Below are 19,157 nucleotides of genomic sequence, written 5' to 3'. Positions count from 1 at the left end.
GTAAGACGGGCGCTGTGTAGGCCGTAAGGGGAGCGGGCCCTGCGGGAATAGACGCTCAGGTGTGAGGAGAAGACGGCCGTCGGACATGCTGCTCTTAGCGGCCTTAGAGATGAGGCTTCTCCGCCTGGGCACCGTACTTCCCGCGGGTGGTATGGATGGGGGAGGGGGCTGAAGGGGAATAGCGGGCCCGGGGATGAAGGGAGAAATGGCGGGAGACGCCAACACCCACTGTGATCAGCCCGATCCTCCATGTCCGCCCTACACAGAGATCTCTCTTATTTCTTACTAAATCCCTGTCTGCCCTCCCTCTGTCCTTGTCACTCTACAGCCCGATCAGCACTCCCTATGGATGGGGAGCACGCCACCATCGCCAAACATGCCCCACCTTCTGCCCCTCTCTGCCTTGGCACCTCAGGCTCCTCCCACACTACTGGGCACATCGATCACATGGTCACCCATAGCCCTGGTACACATGGCCTTCTGTTTTGTATCAGAGCAGTGTGTGGATCGTGTTGTGTGTAACCAGCTTAACATTGGCTGGACACACGCTGTACAATTTTGTTTAGATTTTTTTTTTTTCTTTGTAGATTCACCAAAACCATCTAATATGAGGTCAAATCTAAAGACTTTCAAATTGTATGTAATCAGTCGGGCCCTTACACTACATAGTTTAACCACTCGCCGACCAGCTCACGTACATCTACTGCTCTTGTGCATGTACTGATGTATTTGTACGTCAGTCTATGCAAGGAGGATAGCGGGTGCATCGTGGGAGCATGCCCACGGGTCCTGTGGACTCGATGACCGCTGGTAACCTGCAATCACTGTGTACAGAGGCAGAACAGGGAACTGCCTATGTAAAAAAAAACAAGGCAGATCCCCGTTCTACCTAATGACATGTCAGATATCTTCTGTTCCCAGTGATCACTAAAGATGAGCTCAGGCGTGTTCACAAAAAACCTTGTCTCGATGCCTGGCTGCAGAGATCGGGAAATGTCTCACTGCCTCTGATTAGCGCTGTGCAGTGCCGACTTCCTGACGGGTTCTGTATGTGCTGTTTGCCAACACCTCGGAGCTCATCCTTGGTGATCGGGAACAGTGATCTCTGTTGTGTCCCAGTGAGCCCATCCCCCCCTTACAGTTAGAACACGCTGAGGGAACACACCTAACCCCTTGATCGCCTTTAGTGTTAACCTCTTTTCTGCCAGTGTCATTTATACATTGATCAGTGCATTATTATAGCACTGGTGAATGTAATAATGTCACTGGTCTCCAAAAAGTGTCAATTACAGTCAGATTTGTTTGCCACAATGTCGCAGTCTTGCTAAAAATCACAGATCGCTGCCATTACCAGTAAAAACAATTAAAAAAAAAAAAGTAAAAGGCCCTAAATCTATCCCGTAGTTTGTAGACGATAACTTTTGTTCCAACCAATCAATATATATGCCTATTGCAATTTTTTTTTTTTTTCAAAGAATATATATTGGCCTAAACTGATGAATACATTTGTATGTATTATAGCAGAAAGTAAAAAAAATATATATATATTTTTTCTCAAAATTTTGTCTTTTTTTTTTTTTCTTTTTTTTTTCTTTTTTTTTTGTTTATTGCGCAAAAAATAAAAACCGCAGAGGTGATCAAAAGAAAGCTCTATTTGTCAGTAAAAAAAACCCAGCAATTTTGTTTGGGTATAACGTCACACGACCGCGCAATTGTCAGTTAAAGCGACGCAGTGCTGTATCACAAAAAATGGCCTGGTCATTAAGGGGGTAAAACCTTCCGGGGCTGAAGTGGTTAAAGTAAATGTAAAGGAAATCTACCAATACAAATTGGATAGTGTGTATCCAGCTTTAGAGGGCGGTAGAGCCATGACTGCCACACATTCAGGAGGTGATCAGAACATCTCTGAATCCATGGACTCACTGATTCCATCGCACATGGATGACCTGAGCGCCGGCTACCACTGCCCATCTCCACTCTGTCAAAGATATGAAAAATATTAGCCTCTTTCCAGAACTTGGCTCCCTCTTTCTGTATTCCTCTAAAAGACTGCATACAATTGGGTCTTCACCTGGAAACCAACCTTTCCTCAACACGTTTCACCACTCGTGGCTTGTTCATAATTCTGGAGTGTGGCTAATAGTAGGTGAAACTACCACCCTCCTCAACGAGGATGAGCTCAGGTATGTTGTGACCAACCTGAGTGAGCCCGGCAGGAAGCTGTCACTGTACTGGTCCGATCATCTTTGCCATTCCCTGCCTCACATGTACACTATATTACCAAAAGTATTGGGATACCTGCCTTTACACGCACATGAACTTTAATGGTATCCCAGTCTTGGTCTGTAGTGTTAAATATTAAGTTGGCCCACTCTTTGCAGCTATAACGGCTTTAACTCTTCTGGGAAGGCTGTCCACAAGGTTTAGGAGTGTGCCTATGGGAATGTTTGAACGTTCTTCCAGTAGCGCATTTGATGTTGGACGAGAAGGCCTGCCTCGCAGTCTCTGCTCTAATTCATCCCAAAGGTGTTCTATCAGGTTGAGGTCAGGACTCTGTGCAGGCCAGTCAAGTTCCTCCAGCCCCAAACTCTCTCATCCATGTCTTTATGAACCTTGCTTTGTGCACTGGTCCAAATCATTTGGTGGAGGGGGATTATGGTGTGGGGTTGATTTTCAGGTGTTGGGCTTGGCCCCTTGGTTCCAGTGAAGGGAACTCCTAAGGCATCAGCATATCTAGACAATTTCATGCTCCCAACTTTGTGTGAATAGTTTGCGGGTAGCCCCTTCCTGTACCAACATGAAAGTGTACAAAGCAAATTCCATAAGGACATGGGTGAGCAAGTTTTGGGTGGAGGACCTTGACTGGCCTGCACAGAGTCCTGACCTCAACCCGATAGAACACCTTTGGGATGAATTATAGTGGAGACTGTGAGCCAGGCCGCCTTGTACAAATGCGTTTATGCACCTGAACTCACAAATGCGCTTCTGGAAGAATGGTCAAGTGAAGGGAACCCCTTAAGGCGTCAGCAAACGAAGACATTTTGGACGATTTCATGCTCCCAACTTTGTGGGAACAGTTTGGGGATGGCCCCTTCCTGTTCCAACATGATTGAGCACCAGTGCACAAAGCAAGGTCCATAAAGACATGAATGAGTGAGTTTGGGGTGGAAGCACTTGAATGGCCTGCACAGTCCTGACTTCAACCTGATAGAACACCTTTGGGATGAATTGGAGCCGAGACTGCGAGCCAGGCCTTCTCATCCAACATCAGTGCCTGACCTCACAAATGTGCTTCTGGAAGAATGGTCAAACATTCCCATAGACACACTTTCTAAACCTTGTGAACAGCCTTCCCAGAAGAGTTGAAGCTGTTATAGCTGCAAAGGGTGGGCCAACTCAATATTGAATCCTACAGACTAAGACTGGGATGCCATTAAATTTCATGTGCATGTAAAGGCAGGCGTCACAATACTTTTGGTAATTGAATGTATATCCCCATGATTAAAGAGGAGCTCCAGTCATTTCTATGTTTATTAAAAGTCAGCAGCTACAAAAAGTGGGCAGTACTTAAAGCGGAACTTCCCCTTTTGGATGAAGTGAAATGTATTGGGGGGCGTGGCTGTCATACATCTCCTTACAGGGTGGGCAGGAGGTGCATCGTTGCAGATGATGAACCCGATACACTGACAGCTTTATGACTGGCTCACTCAAGTGGGTTCAGATTGGATCCGAACATACCAGAGCTCATCCATACTTCTGGGTGCTGATGTTTTATTCTTTATTTTTTTTCCCTAGTCAAACTAGAACCTGTTGTAAAAATGTTGCTGTGCCACAACTACAGCAGTGTGTACTAAGTCACAGGCCATGTTAGTTTGGCAGACGGGGCAGTAAAACCACAGCTCAGCCACTTATTTCTCCATTCCCTGGCTGCCTGTCTAAACCAAGCGTTACTAAGGCTTTCAGCTAGCTTCAAGCAATTTGTAGCAGGTGCTAGCTTTGTAGTAGATATACCAAGGGAAGAAGGTGACACAACTGTTCCTTTAAGATGGCAATAAAGTAAATTTAACTGCAGAGTTCAGTATAAAAGTACAATTCTTATAGAACAGAGCATGTGAAGCATGCCTTTTTTATGCACCATAAAATAATGGATCCCTTTCTTAGAAGTTACACCTTTGATCACAGGATAGCTCTTGTAGTGACATACCATGCAACTAAGCCATTTCCCTAAGGGCATACAGAACTTGCCCTAGGCTCTATATCCCTAGCCCAATTCCAACTGATGAAACAATACTTTGGGAGTCTGGCTATCCCTACAAGGATGGATTTCATTTCCTTATCTACCTTAGCTCTCTCAATTCTGGGCTACCTAGCGACACGGATTGCACATCTGTGTCCCAATTGGCCACCAGACTCCCATGAGAGAGCTTAGTCAAAAATTAGACACAGGCTGTCCCAAGATGGCACCCAGAGTCTATGGTGGAGGCCCTATTGGTTCTATGCTGGGGCTCCCCCTGGTGTCAGCGGAAAAAAAGGCTGTTACATGACTTCTCTGTTTTACACAAAGGGGAAAGTGATTTAGTGATTGTAGGATCACTGCCTCCCTTTCCAGCACAGCTGACCTGACGTTGTGGCCTTGAGGATATCCAAGGCCACTACATACACCTGCCAACAAGTTCTCTTGATGCCTTTTAAAGCACCCTTTTAGCTTTTAATTTGGGATGTTAAAACCCAACTCTTGCCAGAATTATTATAAAATTATCCACAGAGCACTTGCCTTGCCAGTGTGAAAACATCAGCCATTTCTTCTTAATGTCTGTTTTGTAGTAGTTTTAATCCTCAAACAGGTTTCCTGTTCCTGCTTTGTATCCTTGTTTATGTGACCAGGCACTTCTCTGTATGGAGAGCTCCTTGTCACATCTCCTAGATGTAGTTTAAAGAATGAGCCGGTATGATCGGCACATCACCTGTGATGACCTTCCCACGTGCACTAATTGGCAGCTAACAGGAGACAGCCTTCAGCTTCGCCCACACATGCCTATTATGTCCTGCATTCCCTTTGAATGATGGCAACAGCTTATGTCCTCTCCCCAGCATCTGTGGACATTGCATTTTCCTAAGAAGTTGATGTCATTGGGATGAAAACTTGTCATTTTATACCAAAAGCAAGTGATTATTTTTAAAAATAGTCCACAGTTTATTGGGGCATGGATAGAGGTATCCTGGAAATATGAAGTGTGCAGAATCCTGGAGCTGGGCTTTAAAGCTGAAAGTCCTGATAAAAGTTGGACCTGTAAAGAAGAAAGTAAATACTTCCCCTGCCATCCATGCAGCCTGCTTTAAAATCGCTGGTCATTTCTTCAGAAACTGACACTTCCAGAAGTGTCAATCTCTTTGTCCCCCAAAGCACTCAGTGGTCCCCCCCCCACAAACCCCTACATCACTGCTGTTATGAAGTGATGTATGGTTGGCAGGAGGAACCACAGTATGCTGTGTGCAACTTGGAGATTGACATTCCTAGAAGAGACTTCAGTCTGTTATTTCTCACCCGTTAGTGGCATGGGTAGCAGGAGAGGTGTATACTTTCTTCTTTACAGATAACGTTTTTGAGACATTGGGTTTGGGCATTGTCATGTTAAACACAGATCATGATGCTAGTGCTGGCTGTCCCTTCAAACAAGCTGCTAGCAGGTTTTAAGAAAGCTTTAGCGTTACTGGTTGAAAGCCTGCTAGCAACTTGTTTAAGGCCTGATTCACACCTATGCATTTTTAGTGCTTTTTGAAGAGTTGCACTACGGTCCATTTAACATGGTTTCTTATGGAACACGTTCTGTAGTGCAAATCTGCAAAAATCACTAAAAATGCATAGCTGTGAACCAGGCCTAGAGTGACGTTCAACACTCCCATCATGATTTGTGTTTATAATCCCAACACTGGAAAGGAACGTTAAAGGCTTGGAGAATGCTACTTAAAGCAGAACACCAGACAAAAAAATAAACCATTTAAAAAAAAAAAAATAAGAACAGCTTGTGCTGCATTATTCACCCTTCAATCTGGAACTGCCCTTGCACAGTATTCTTTTATTTTTTTGATGGGGGGGGGGTTTATTAAAACTGGAGCATTGAGAATTTGGTGCAGCTGTGCGTGGTAGCCAATCAGCTTCTAACGTCAGCTTTTGCTATTAAGCTTGATGAGAAAACCTGGAAGCTGATTGGTTTTTATGCAGAGCTGCACCAGATTTTGCACACTGCAGTTTTAGTATATCTCTCCCTAGATGTCTTGACCACTTCCCACCCAGCCTATAGGAAAATGAAGGCCAGGCAGGACTTTAATTGTTCTGGGTGGACATCCTCCCAGAACGTGCCTTGCATGCGACCGGGCTGTGGGCGAGATCTGTCCCCAGCGGTGATGATAGATCACTGTACTGGCCCCCTACCATGTGATCGCTGTGACCAATCACAGCAGATCACACGAAGTTGTAAACCATGGATGGCTTCCTTTCATGCCATCCATTGTGTACGATTGTGTTGCTAGCTGTGATTAGTCACAGTGATCACATGGTACAGACAGGGCCAATCACAGCCCATCTGTACCATGATTAACTGTGAATCGTAGCTAATCACAACAATGCTCGCTGAATAAATCTATTTTATTCAGTAGAAATGGATGCATATACCAATGTTTCTCAACTCCAGTCCTCAAGGCGCCCCAACAGGTCATGTTTTCAGGATTTCCCTCAGATGAAACTGCTGTGGTAATTACTAAGGCAGTGAAACTGATCAAATCGCCTGTGCAAAATAATGGTTAGCCTGAAAACATGACCTGTTGGGGCGCCTTGAGGACTGGAGTTGAGAAACGCTGTCTTATACCAATGAAATTTGTTGATATAAGCAATAAGTGTTACAATGGTAACACTGTATTTTTCTGGTCACAGTGTGGTTTGTTTTTATAACATTCTGTCACCAGTCGGTGTCCCTGATCACTGCCACATCAGTTATATGATGACGCTGTACTGCACTGGTGACAGGATGCAAACACATTTTTGATGTGCAGCATGAGCTAGTTTGCCAGGTTTGTTCCGTATAGGGCAGCCCTCTGAAATAAGTGGGTTGCTCTATGCGTGTTGCATGAAAAAAAGCACTTTCAAATTGCTAGGTGTGAATGGGACCTTAATGTGATTGGAAGCTTCACTGACCAGTAGAAGGGCTCAGGTGGTTGGAGGGGCTCAGCTCAAGTTTTATAGGTAAAGTTGAGATTTGCATATAGCTTCAGTTGCCTCTGTCCATAGATTTACTGAATGTAACTTTTTCTCAGTTTGAATTGCCAGATTTGTGGCAGGTTTACATTAGCAAATGTAAAACTGGACATGCACGAAAATGTATGTTCACTTTAGGTCCTGACATTCATGTTGTGCTAATGATGCTTTTTTCCTGAACAGACCTTATTATATAAACACCATAGAGATAATGGTTCCTTATTGTCATGTACTCAAAGAAAATGGTTTTGATATTAAGTAAAAGAATATTGGTTTCATATCTCCCTGTACTTATCGCTCGTGCTAGCGTTGAGAGCCTACAACCTTTATGTCCCCCTAATCATTGGCAATTAAGCTGCTGAATAAAACTTAGACTTGGCCTACAATGAACATCAAACATGACACATTTTGGTCTAGATTTGATATGTTAGCTCAGTAAAATGCATCATAAACTTTGTAAACTGAGGATCTACCGAAACCATCCATTACATGATATCCAGTCAGGTAGAACCTTTAAAATATGTGTAGTCCTGCATCATCTCAATCTGACAGATCAAATCAGATGTTGCTTCTGTAGCCATATATGAAGTGATTTTATATACGATCGTATTGTCAAGTGATTTACTGTCAGACAAAAATATGTTTGGAGGATCAGAAACATTGTTCAATGCACCATACACTTAACAGTCATGTCAATCTATTCACTGTATTGCAATCAGATTTTCCATCCAGACTGATCAAAATAATTTTGATTAAATCAATAATTTTTGCTGAGAAGTGGCACAGTATGCTTTTCGATAATTCATAGATCATAAGTGTATGGACCACCTTTCCTGTCTGAGATGACAATACGCACAACTGTGTGTTGAGGATATATAAAATACATTCTGTTTTTCTGTACAGTGTACTAACATATTTTGTTTTGAACGGCATTATATTAGATATCTTTCTATCTGTCCTTTAAAGAACACCTGAATTGGGTTTTTTTTTTTCCTTCGCTTCAGGTGCATGAACATCAGCCCAGTGTACGTTCTTCCAGTGCTCAGAATTCCCAGATGCTTTGGTATGTAGAGACTTTCTGGGCCAGATGGGTTGATGAGGGACAATAATGGGCCAATAACAAATTCCTTAGGGTGGGGCATTGTTCACATGTGCAGCTAGGGGGCAGTAAAACCAGGTGGGTGAGATTTATTGCCTGCCTGAACGAGGGTATGCAACTGCTCAGGGCTGTACACTTGCTGCGACAAGATTGAAATGGCATGTGTCATTCAGCGGACATTACATCCACTGAATGTGACCCATTCAAGTCTATGGTGCCACACCATGTGCGGCATTTATAGGGCTAAATCGGGGTTAAGTCACATGTCAAATGCCCTCTGAAAAGTGATCTGCCGCAGATCACTTTTCAGAGAGGTTTCAAAGACCGCAGTCTTGTGAACATCCCTTAGGAAGTCTCTATATATCAAACCATCTAGACCAGGGGTCTACAAAGTCCTTCCCACAGGCCACATCATACCGGATTGTACATTTTTGTCTGGGCTGCAGCTCATTGGGCAAAGCTGCTCCACCCTCCAGCCCCTCCTGCGCTGCCACTCTGTGCTATGGAGTTGGTTGCTGGGACCGCCAGCATCCCAGCAACCAATGACTTCATCAGTGCAGCAGCTCCCGGCCCCAGCCTGCTATTTATATTCGTGTTCGTTTTGCCCACGGCCTGCTTGTGTACCAGCGCGCAGAGGCCAGGAGGTGCAGGAGACCTGTACTGTGCTGTTACCGTGCCACACAGTACGGTAAAGATGGCAATATAAGAGGCAAAGGAGGCAATGTGCCACTCTGATGGGGATACAGATATGGGAGAGACTCTGATGGGGATGCCGATTGTGCAAGGAGACTCTGATGTGGACACAAATGTAAAGGGGGGCACTGACACTAGGAAGGACTCTGATTGGAGCACATACATAAGCGGGACTTTTTGTAAAATCTACAATGTGGCCCTCATACTGAAAACTTTGGAGACCCCTGTTCTAGACACTGAAAGCTGAAGAGCTTGGTGTGCAGATATCTGAATGTGTCTGTTCTATAATAACAGCGTATGTATAGGTAAGTATGTGACCCTAAAAAAACAATGAAGAGCACCACTCCAAGCATAAACATACAAGAATCCAGTGGCTTCAATGCTGCTGGGTGCCGACATCCAACAGGGCTTGTCCATCCTGCTAAAAATGAGTATCGGAGAATAGGGATCTGCACACCAGGTGTCAGCCCAGTCACCATGTGTAGCAAAATGGCTTCAGCTTGTCACCTCCCAAGCCGTGCCCACTGATGCTTTTCATGCTTCCATGGGCTTAGTCCTAGAGGTCTCCCTTTTATTTCTGATACTGTGTAGGTAAGCATGTTTAATTTTTGGGCCACTTTAAATATGCTATCCAGTGTCTTATGCAGGGTATTTGTTTCATTGAACAAAGTATGCACCAGTTTGATTTATTGTTGTGCGAATGAGATTTTTTCCCCAAACAAGGTTTGCTTTCAGACCTGGGTATATATGGTTTACCTATGCATGGCAACCACCTAACCATTTTTTTATTCTTGCCAATGATAACTGTTATCAGCAACGTTCAGAAATCCTGTCCAGCGCCCTTTTTATGTTGTACTACTAGTGGCAACACACATAAAGCAGTGCAATGTTAAAAGGGCATTGGCCTGTGACCCAAAGCACATTTTGGATGGACAACCTGCTGCTGTTAGTCTGGAACTGCCTCTGAAATCTTATTTGCTTTCCCTATTAAACGGTAAGCTTTTTTCTGCTAATCTATGCTCTGACTTTATTGCACTACTGTAATATACAGCTAGCAGTGCAATAGTATTGTCAAAGCATCTGAGAGCAGAGACCACATCGTCCTACAACAAGCAAGGATTGGATGCAATTAATGTACAGAATGGAAAGTTATTCTAGAGGGAGGAGCACATGGCACTTATGAGCTGTTCTAATTTCTGTAATCGTTGTAGGTCATGTTATTACTGAGTTTGTTGCTGCTGTGTTTTTCCCTAATCTAGTTTTAATGCTACACATAATAAAAATCTATAAATCTGAATTTCAGTTCCAAAAAGCTGAATCTGACTTGGACTACATTGAACAAAAGCTTGAGTTTGAAATACGGAAGAGCCTACCAGATGAGTCTGCAGCTCAGGTAACTGCACTGTTTAAACTGATGAGTGACCGAAATTGATTCTGGACGTTGGAGTACCTTCTGTAACGCACTGCGCAGTATAACTTTAACATATAACGATTCTGTAACTAATGCACTTGGATGTTTTTTGTGAAATGGTGCTGATTTAGGGGAACTGGAGAAAGTAGAGCTGATGCAACCAAATATGCAATTGATTTTAGTGTAGCGAAGAAAATTTTAACTCTCATTAGCTGCTGCGAACAATAATTATATAATTAATTAATTTGCTCCAGTTTTGCTGAAACATTAAAACATGGGGCTCATCAATTTAAATAAAAAGGGAATTAATGGCATAAAGAGAAAATGTTAGCTTTGACAAGCAACTATTTTAGTTATCCTTTTCTAGCACCGATTTCAAAACAAGAGCGAATAGAATTTAGATTACCATGTATTTATCATTTACAACTTTATGTGGATTTTAATCAGAGAGAGGGGGGATCATGCTCTTTTGGAGATAATTATTTCATTTAAAACTGAGAGAGGTAGGTGGGGGGTGAAAAAGGCAAGCGGCATGCTTAACCTTCGGGGATCCAGAGCAGAAAGCTGTGACTGGTGCATGTTGACCACCGTAGATAAGGCAGTGTGGGATATATTAAGCTGTGGAATCTCACCGTTGGAAGTATTAATGGGTTTGTTCATCATAACACCTAATTTAGTTAAAGGGTAATTCTACTTTCATGTGGAAAAAAAAATGCAAATAAAAAAAATATATAGCGTATACAATTGCAATACAAGTCATATTGTAACTGAATGTTAATAAACAATAAAATACCTTCTGTCTTCAATCTGCAGCGCTGTAATTTTCTCTAAAATGCAATGCAATATGGCAACCTGTAGGTGTTTGGTACACAGATGGTGTACAGCAAGTCCTCAAGTACCCCCAAGAGGCCATGTTTGCAGATTTTCCTTTATCTTGCACAGATGCTTTAAATCAGTCAATGGCTTGGTATTTTGGAGAAATTCCCAAAACATAGCCTGTTGGGGGTACTTGAGGACAGGGTTGAGAACCACTGGTGTGCAGAATGCCACCCCCCCCTCCCCCCAGGAACTGCAAGTTCTTGCTTGAGTGAATGACTCACCTGAATTTTTTTTTTTTTTTTTCCCCCAGAATTCTGCCTTAAGATACAAGTCAGATTTTGAGCATCTCCTGCAACAAAAATGTCATTTTTGGTGATATACTCTCAAAGGGAAATCACATCTAAAGGGATTCAAACCCTGCAGCAGCTGACTGATGATTATAAAAAAAACTCCCATTCAGATTCACTTTGCACATGAACACAGACAAACTGCTATTCCTTCAGAGTAACAAAAAGTAGGAATCTACAACAAAGTTTGTTAAAATCCCTGCAATGTCATTGAGCACCCATATGGTAATAGTTTTGTGGAGGGGGGAAAAAAAGAGTTACTCTTTAATACTTACCGTTTGCGCTTTTATTAGCATTGTATGTGACATGGTTCTTGAACTTTGTACACAGCAAAAAAATGTAGTAAAGTATTCAGGCAAATGATATAAGATAATGATATAATATTGCTATGAATCTGTTTTGCTCTGTGTTAAAGTGTCATTCAATTCAGACACTTGAAAAACTTCTCTTTACGTATTTATACTCCCTCTGTGGCTCTTTACCACATGATCCGTTGTGTCCAATCACAGCTGATCAGTGTAAATAGGAAGAGCCGTTTATCGGCTTTTCCTCCACTCGCACTGGCAGACTAGAGGAGAGCTGATCGGCTGCTCTCCTGACGGGAGGGTCTGCGCTGATTATCAGTGCAGCCCCCACCCAGAACCACCAGTTATGCCAATCGGTGCACATCAGTGCCACCTCATCAGTGAGAAAAGTTACTTATTTACAAAGTTTTGTAACAGAAACAAAGAAACATTTTTTTTTTTTTTCAAAATTTTAGGTCCTTTTTTTTTTTTTTTTTTAATTTGTAGCACACAAAATAAGAACCCCAGTGGTGATCAAATACCACCAAAAGAAAGCTCCATTTGTGGGAAAAAAATGCTAAAAATTTTGTTTGGGTACAGTGTTACATGACCGCGCAATTGTCATTCAAAATGCAACAGTGCTGAAAGCTGAAAATTGGTCTGACCAGGAAGGGGACAATCGGACAATTTTGACACATTTTTGGGACCATTGACATTAATACAGCGATCAATGCTATACAAATGCATTGATTACTGTAAAAATGTCACTGGCAGTGAAGAGGTTAACCACTAGGGGGAGGGGTTAAGTGTGTCCTGGGCAGTGATTGTAACTGGGGGGGGGGGGGGGCTAGCAGTGACATGACACTGATCACTGCTCCCGATGACAGGGAGCAGACGATCGGTGTCCTGTCACTAGGCAGAACAGGGAGATGCTGTTTACATCAGCATCTCCCCGTTCTCTAGCTCCGTGACACGATCGCGGGTATCCCAGCGGCGATCGAGTCCGTGGGTCCCGCAGGCACGGTCACGGAGCTCGCGGCAGGTGCGCGTGCACGGCGGGAAATTCAAAGTGACGTACAGGTACGTTACTTTGCCCAGCTGTGCCATTCTGCCGACGTATATGTGCTGACAGCAGTCAGCAAGTGGTTAAAAGGTTTTGTTTTATCGCTTCTTTATAAATGAAGATTTAAAAAAACAAAACAAAAAAAAAAAACCTGCCAGTAAAGTCCATCTAACGCAGCTTTCTGTGATAAGGTGGCAATGATGCTCCTGAATTCGGAGCAGATTTGCCACTCACGTAAGCTGTGCTTGCTTGCACTAACATGAAATGAAAACATGTTGCAGGGGATGTGGCTGTCGGCATTACCACTGCTGAATTGCACCATTAATTTCAGCAAAAAACAAAATGGCACGTTTTGAGTTTGCAAAAAGTAATGTGGGAGACTCCCAAAATGTATGGAGGAAGGTTAGGAAGGTGCTCTGGTCTGATGAGACTAAAATTGAACCTTTTGGCCATCAAATAAACCGCATGTCTGGCTCAGACCCAACACATCACATCACCCAAAGAACACCATCCCCACATTGGAACATGGTGGTGGCAGCATCATGCTGTGGGGATGTTTTTCAGCAGTCGGGACTGGGAAACTGGTCAGAGTTGAGGGAAAGATGGATGGTGCTAAATACAGGGATATTCTTGAGCAAAACCTGTACCACTCTGTGTGTGATTTGAGGCTAGGACGGAGGTTCACCTTCCAGCAGGACACTGACCCCAAACGCACTGCTAAAGCAACACTTGAGTGGTTTAAGGGGAAACATGTAAATGTGATAGAATGGCCTAGTCAAAGCCCAGACCTCAATCCAATAGAAAATCTGTGGTCAGACTTAGATTGCTGTTCACAAGTGCAAACCATCCAACTTGAAGGAGCTGGAGCAGTTTTGCAAGGAGAAATGGGCAAAAATCCCAGTGGTAAGATATGGCAAGCTCATAGAGACTTATCCAAAGCGACTTGGAGCTGTGATAGCCGCAAAAGGTGGCTCTACAAAGTATTGACTTTAGCAGGGTGAATAGTTATGCATATTGACTTTTTCTGTTTATTTTGTCCTATTAAATAAAAAAAAAAAAAAAAAAAAAAATCTTCAAAGTTGTGGGCATGTTCTGTAAACTAAATGATACAAATCCTCAAACAGTCCATGTTAATTCCAGGTTGTGAGGCAACAAAACATGAAAGATGCCAAGGGGGGGTGAATAATTTTGCAAGGCACTATAACGGAGCTCCATTGTTGCGACACAGTATTGCCCTGAATATAGTTGACCCCCCCCCCAAAAACAGTTTCTTTCAATCTATGAAGGGTTTTTTCCCTTGTAGAAAATGCAATATTTGGCAGATTAACTCCTTTTAGAGGGCGTAAGTGCGAGTCCTTTCAATTTACACACGTTGGATATATAACATATATAATCATTCATTACTTGCTCCACGGAATATGTTGTCTACATGATCCAGTATCCATGCTCCAAGCAGTATATTGGACGCACTAAAAGGATATTACATGTGCGTCTAGCCAAACATGTAGGGAATATTAAGCGTGGTTTTAGAAAACACAATCTATCCAGACATTACGCAAAGTACCATGACAAACTTAAAGGTACCCTTTTTGGCTTTGGATAAGACTTTACCTCATTGGAGGGGGACGAATATGGTTGAATCAATTTCTAGGCTAGAAACATCATGGATATTTGACATGAAATCCTATGTGCCTTTCGGCTTGAATGTCTATTGGGACATCAATTGTTTCATAAATAATGCCTAGGAATGAATTTTTACACTTTTATCATTTAATATAGTTGGTCCCTAGCTCCTTATTAAGTATTAGATTGATAGGGATTTTGGATGTTTTTGTGTGTGTGTGTATATATATATATATATATATATATATATATATATATATATATATATATATATATATATATATATATATATATATATATATATATATATATATATATATATATATATAGGAGAGAGAGATATAAAATGTTCTCTATGTATATATAATACACATACACAGCGTCCACACAGTTTCTGGCCTCCTTGCTAAGTTTTCTAGCTGTTACAGAATAAAAAATTATTTTATTTCTGCCACTAGATGGCAGGGTTTTTTGTTTTTGTATGCGGTTCCCTTACTTCCTTGTTTTTCTTGTTGTCTGAATGGGTGGCCAACAGTTAAAATGGCGCTGCCGCCTTGCATTTAATGTTATACAAATCAGGTGACGAGTAGTTAATTTGACGCCGCAGGATTATATAAACGATATGCGTGATGACACAATCACCTGGCCAATCCCCAGATGATGATCTCTTTGTGATGAAACGCGTATGGTAGGGCCTACGATGGTCATCACGCTTCTCTCAGGAGGTTGACAAATGAACCAGGAAGTGAAGCGAAGCTTGTGGATAGCTGCAGTTCTTACTACATGACCTACCGCTTTTTGATGCCTATATTTTGCTTTTATCTTATAAAGTGTAATCCACTTATTTTATTAAATTTGGATAAGTACTGCACTATGGGAGCATTTCTTTTTTATATTTCCAAGTTTTTACCAATAAAGCGGAGATTCCAGTCATTATTACGGTTGCTGGGGAGACCTATTTCCCTGTTCTTGGTGAGACCATTGTTCTAGTGGTCACAGAGAGCTGGTAAGCAGGCCACTTAAACTCAATTGGGTGTGGAGCTGGATGCAATTAATGTGAAGGAGTGTCACTTTTTCCCTCACCTACAGCCTATCATCTATACAAAGCACGGATGTTTGTTTCACTCATCTATGGACTGAAAATTTGGGACTCTGCTTTAGTCTTTTATTCTAAGTAAATTTTTTTTTGTAAATTTTCAAATTTCACTAGCGCTGCATCTATTTTTGTATGTATTTCTGTTTGAGTTTGTATTAGACTTTGGGGTCTAGCAGCTGTGTTTTATATCGTTTGTTTGTTTTGTCCAGCGCAGCGTTGGCCTTTGGGCCGTTTTTTTGCATTTAAAAGATGTTCGCAGTGATTGTTCAGGACAGTTCTTCTTCCTTCTTTCTTCCCTGTGACAGTCTGCGCCAGTTAAAGATGACTTACTAAGGCAGCTGGTCATCAGCAAGTGCCGGGTGGCATGTGCCTGGTTATGATCTACTTCTCTGGGTACACCAGGTGGAATTACAACCTCCCTCTTCACCATGGCAACCGTACCAATAGTTTCTTGGAACATTTAAAGGTATCCATTCTCCTCTCAAATGATCCATGATTTCTATGTGCCTTTAAAAAGTTTCACCCTGCCATTTTTTGTTACCAAGACACCCGCCTAACTGTTTTGGTGAAGTGCTTAGGGTACTCTTGGGTGGGGTAGGCATATAATTTGATGCACACGTCATACTCCGTTAAGGGGTCAGTGTGCTGGTAAACGCTGCACTGGACTTCCAAGCGTTTGACAGGCTAATTGACTCTGATGGGCGTTTCGTGTTCCTACACTGCTGTATTGGTAATCTGACTTGTATATTCCTACACTGCTGTATTGGTAATCTGACTTGTATATTGGCCTGTGTGTGTATATCCCACCACCCTTTGTGGGGATGGTGCTTCGGCTCCTTGTATCATATTTGGTTGGGAGACCTCAGGTGCCGTTGCTCATAATAGGTGATTTCAACTGTTGCTTAAATCCAGCCTTGGATAGACATCCAGCTCCTCAGTCCTCTGCTCTCTCCAGGGGATTGTTGCAAGAGGTGGGATGGGTGGATATCTGGTGGCTCCGTAACCCCCGACTGTTAAGAAATTCTCTTGTTTTTCTAAAACTCACGGTACTTTATCCAGAATTGATCTTGTAGTGGGCAGCTCGAGCATGCTTCCGTTTGTCTCTGATTTAACCTACAGACCACGTAGTGTATCTGATCACACCCCCTTGGTACTACATTTTCCAGTTTCCCCACCGGGAAGAGTTTAAAGCTTATCTGAGGGATTTGCTGATCGTGGAAATTAACAAAGTTAAACGGGCCTCCTCGGGTCTGGCTAGGGTTTTAAAAAAAAAAAAAAAAAAAAAACACTTTTTCTACCTGGTATTTATGCCCTGGGGGACCGGAAACTTGCTTACAAGACATAACCTTTCCCAACCTAACAGCTGAAAAGATAAAGAGGCTTGATGCCCCGCTTACCATTGAAGAACTTCAGGGAGCAGTGGGCGCTTTTTCAAACTGTAAAGCTCCTGGGGAGGATGGCCTCCCCTTGGAAATATATAAGCAATACCCTGAAATATTACTCCCACGGTTGCTGAGGGTCTTCAGTACGTCCCTGTAGCTGGGAGCTATGCCTCCCTCAATGTCCAAAGCAAATATAATCTTACTCTTAAAAGCTGGTAAAGACCCAGTTGACCAGGGATTCTACAGACTAATCTCACTCTTACAGTGCAATGTAAAGAATCTTGCAAAAGTGCTGGCCATCTGACTGAGGTTATTGCATCAATTATACACTCTGAACAAGCCGGTTTTATGCCCAACAAGTCCACTGCAATTAATTTGCGAAGGCTCTTCCTAAATGTACAGTCCCAGGTGGACAATATGGGCAGTAGGGCGTTGCTATCCTTGGACGCTACAAAGTCTTTTGCTAGCATTGACTGGGGGTACTTATGGGCGATACTAGAGCGTTTTGGATTTGGCCCACAGTAGATCTCATGGGTGCCCCTGCTCTGTGCACAACTGCAGGCCGCGATAGGAGCATTCGGTAAAATATTTCACACTTTTTGTTCTACAGAGGTACTAGGCAAAGGTGCTCCCTTTTTTGCCTCTCCTGTTCGCCTTGGCGATAGAACCTCTGGTGATCAGGATTAGGTCTCATTCCAGTATTATTGGCTTTAGGTATGGGACCATACAGGAAAAAGTGATGTTCTATTCTGATGACACGCTCCTTATGTTAGGGGAAAAAGACACCTCTACCGGAGGCCATGGCCACCATTGTAGTTTGGTGGTTTTTTTTAGGCCTTAATATAAATTGGTCGAAATCTGCTCTGATGATATTGGACGTAAATGACACACAAACTGTTGCACCTGCATGCCCTATACCCCTACATCCTAATTTAAGTACTTGAGGATTCAGGTGACACCGAGTCCCCAAGACTTCGGTCATCAAGGTATATAACACCCCCCCCCCCCCTTTCAACTATTTCGGGCTGTATTAAAACATGGCGTTCCCTCTGATTGTCAGTAGCCAGACGGGTAAACCTAATTAAAATGAATCTTATGCCAAGGTTACTTTACTTCCTGCACAATTCCCCAATAGTTACCCCATTAAAAAACCTTTAGAACAGTTAATATGTTTTTCTGTGCCCTGATCTGGAAGGATGGTTCTCCCAGAATCAAGCTAGAACACCTACAAGGACCCAAAGATGACAGTGGCTTGGCAATGCCCAACCCCCTGGTTCTACTCTTTAGCTGCTCAACTCCAACATCTTGGGTCCAGGGGATGAGGTGGATGGCAGGGAGCACAACTCCATGTTGGTGATATCTCATACCACCAATAGGCGGTCCATTTCACAATATATAATCTCATTATATAGCTCATTATATAATCTCATTTTAGAAGGTATGGACCAAGACCAGGTACCGTCAGAAGGTGATGGGCTATCCGGAATTTAATCCCATATGGCTTAACGATACTTGTATGGAACTGGCCAAAGTGCAGATTGGCACTCCAGATACCGTACGGAGTAACGCACCTTAAGCAAATATTCCATAATGGGGTTCTTCTGACGTTTTTTTTTTTTTATTGCTTTGCAGGATAAGTTTAATCTACCACCTTCTATGCACTTTTACTATATGCAATTGCAACATGCAGTTAAGGCACAAAGTAGAGCCTTGGAATAGCACCTAGCTCCCACTTCGTCATTCATTCACATTAGGGATGCCGTCTCATCCAAAGGCTTTATTTCAGAATCATGCCATGCTTCTACAGTCTTACCTGAGGTGACATCCCCTGAGAGTGATGGAACACTGTGAACGGGATGTTGGTTTAAATGGAAGGGGGACAATGGGAGGAATCCTTTTCAGGCTGTGGTTGCATGCTCATTAAATGCATCACAAAGACTAACTCAACTGTATATCTTTTTGGGGGTGTATTTTATGCCTCACAGATTGCACTTGATGGGCTTGCAAACAGTCTACCTGCACAAGGGGATCATGGGGATTTGATTTGTCTTCTGTGGTGGTGCCCAAAGCTGCATCCTTGTTGGGCGG

At 42.8% G+C, this 19,157-nt stretch overlaps 1 protein-coding gene across 1 annotated transcript in view; it reads left to right on the top strand.

Moving 5' to 3' along the window:
• The window catches only part of SKA2 (spindle and kinetochore associated complex subunit 2), a 41,944-nt gene that overhangs the window by 157 nt on the left and 22,630 nt on the right, over positions 1–19,157 (top strand). Inside the window, exon 2 of the mRNA XM_073615169.1 lies at positions 10,348–10,437. Within this exon, the coding sequence (XP_073471270.1) occupies positions 10,348–10,437 (90 nt within the window). The remainder of the gene's footprint in view (positions 1–10,347; positions 10,438–19,157) is intronic.

The sequence above is a fragment of the Aquarana catesbeiana genome, linkage group LG02, assembly GCF_042186555.1.
Source record: "Aquarana catesbeiana isolate 2022-GZ linkage group LG02, ASM4218655v1, whole genome shotgun sequence".
NCBI lineage: Eukaryota > Metazoa > Chordata > Amphibia > Anura > Ranidae > Aquarana > Aquarana catesbeiana.
The sequence above is the reverse complement of the archived record's forward strand: the minus strand, read 5'-3'. Positions and strand labels throughout refer to the sequence as shown.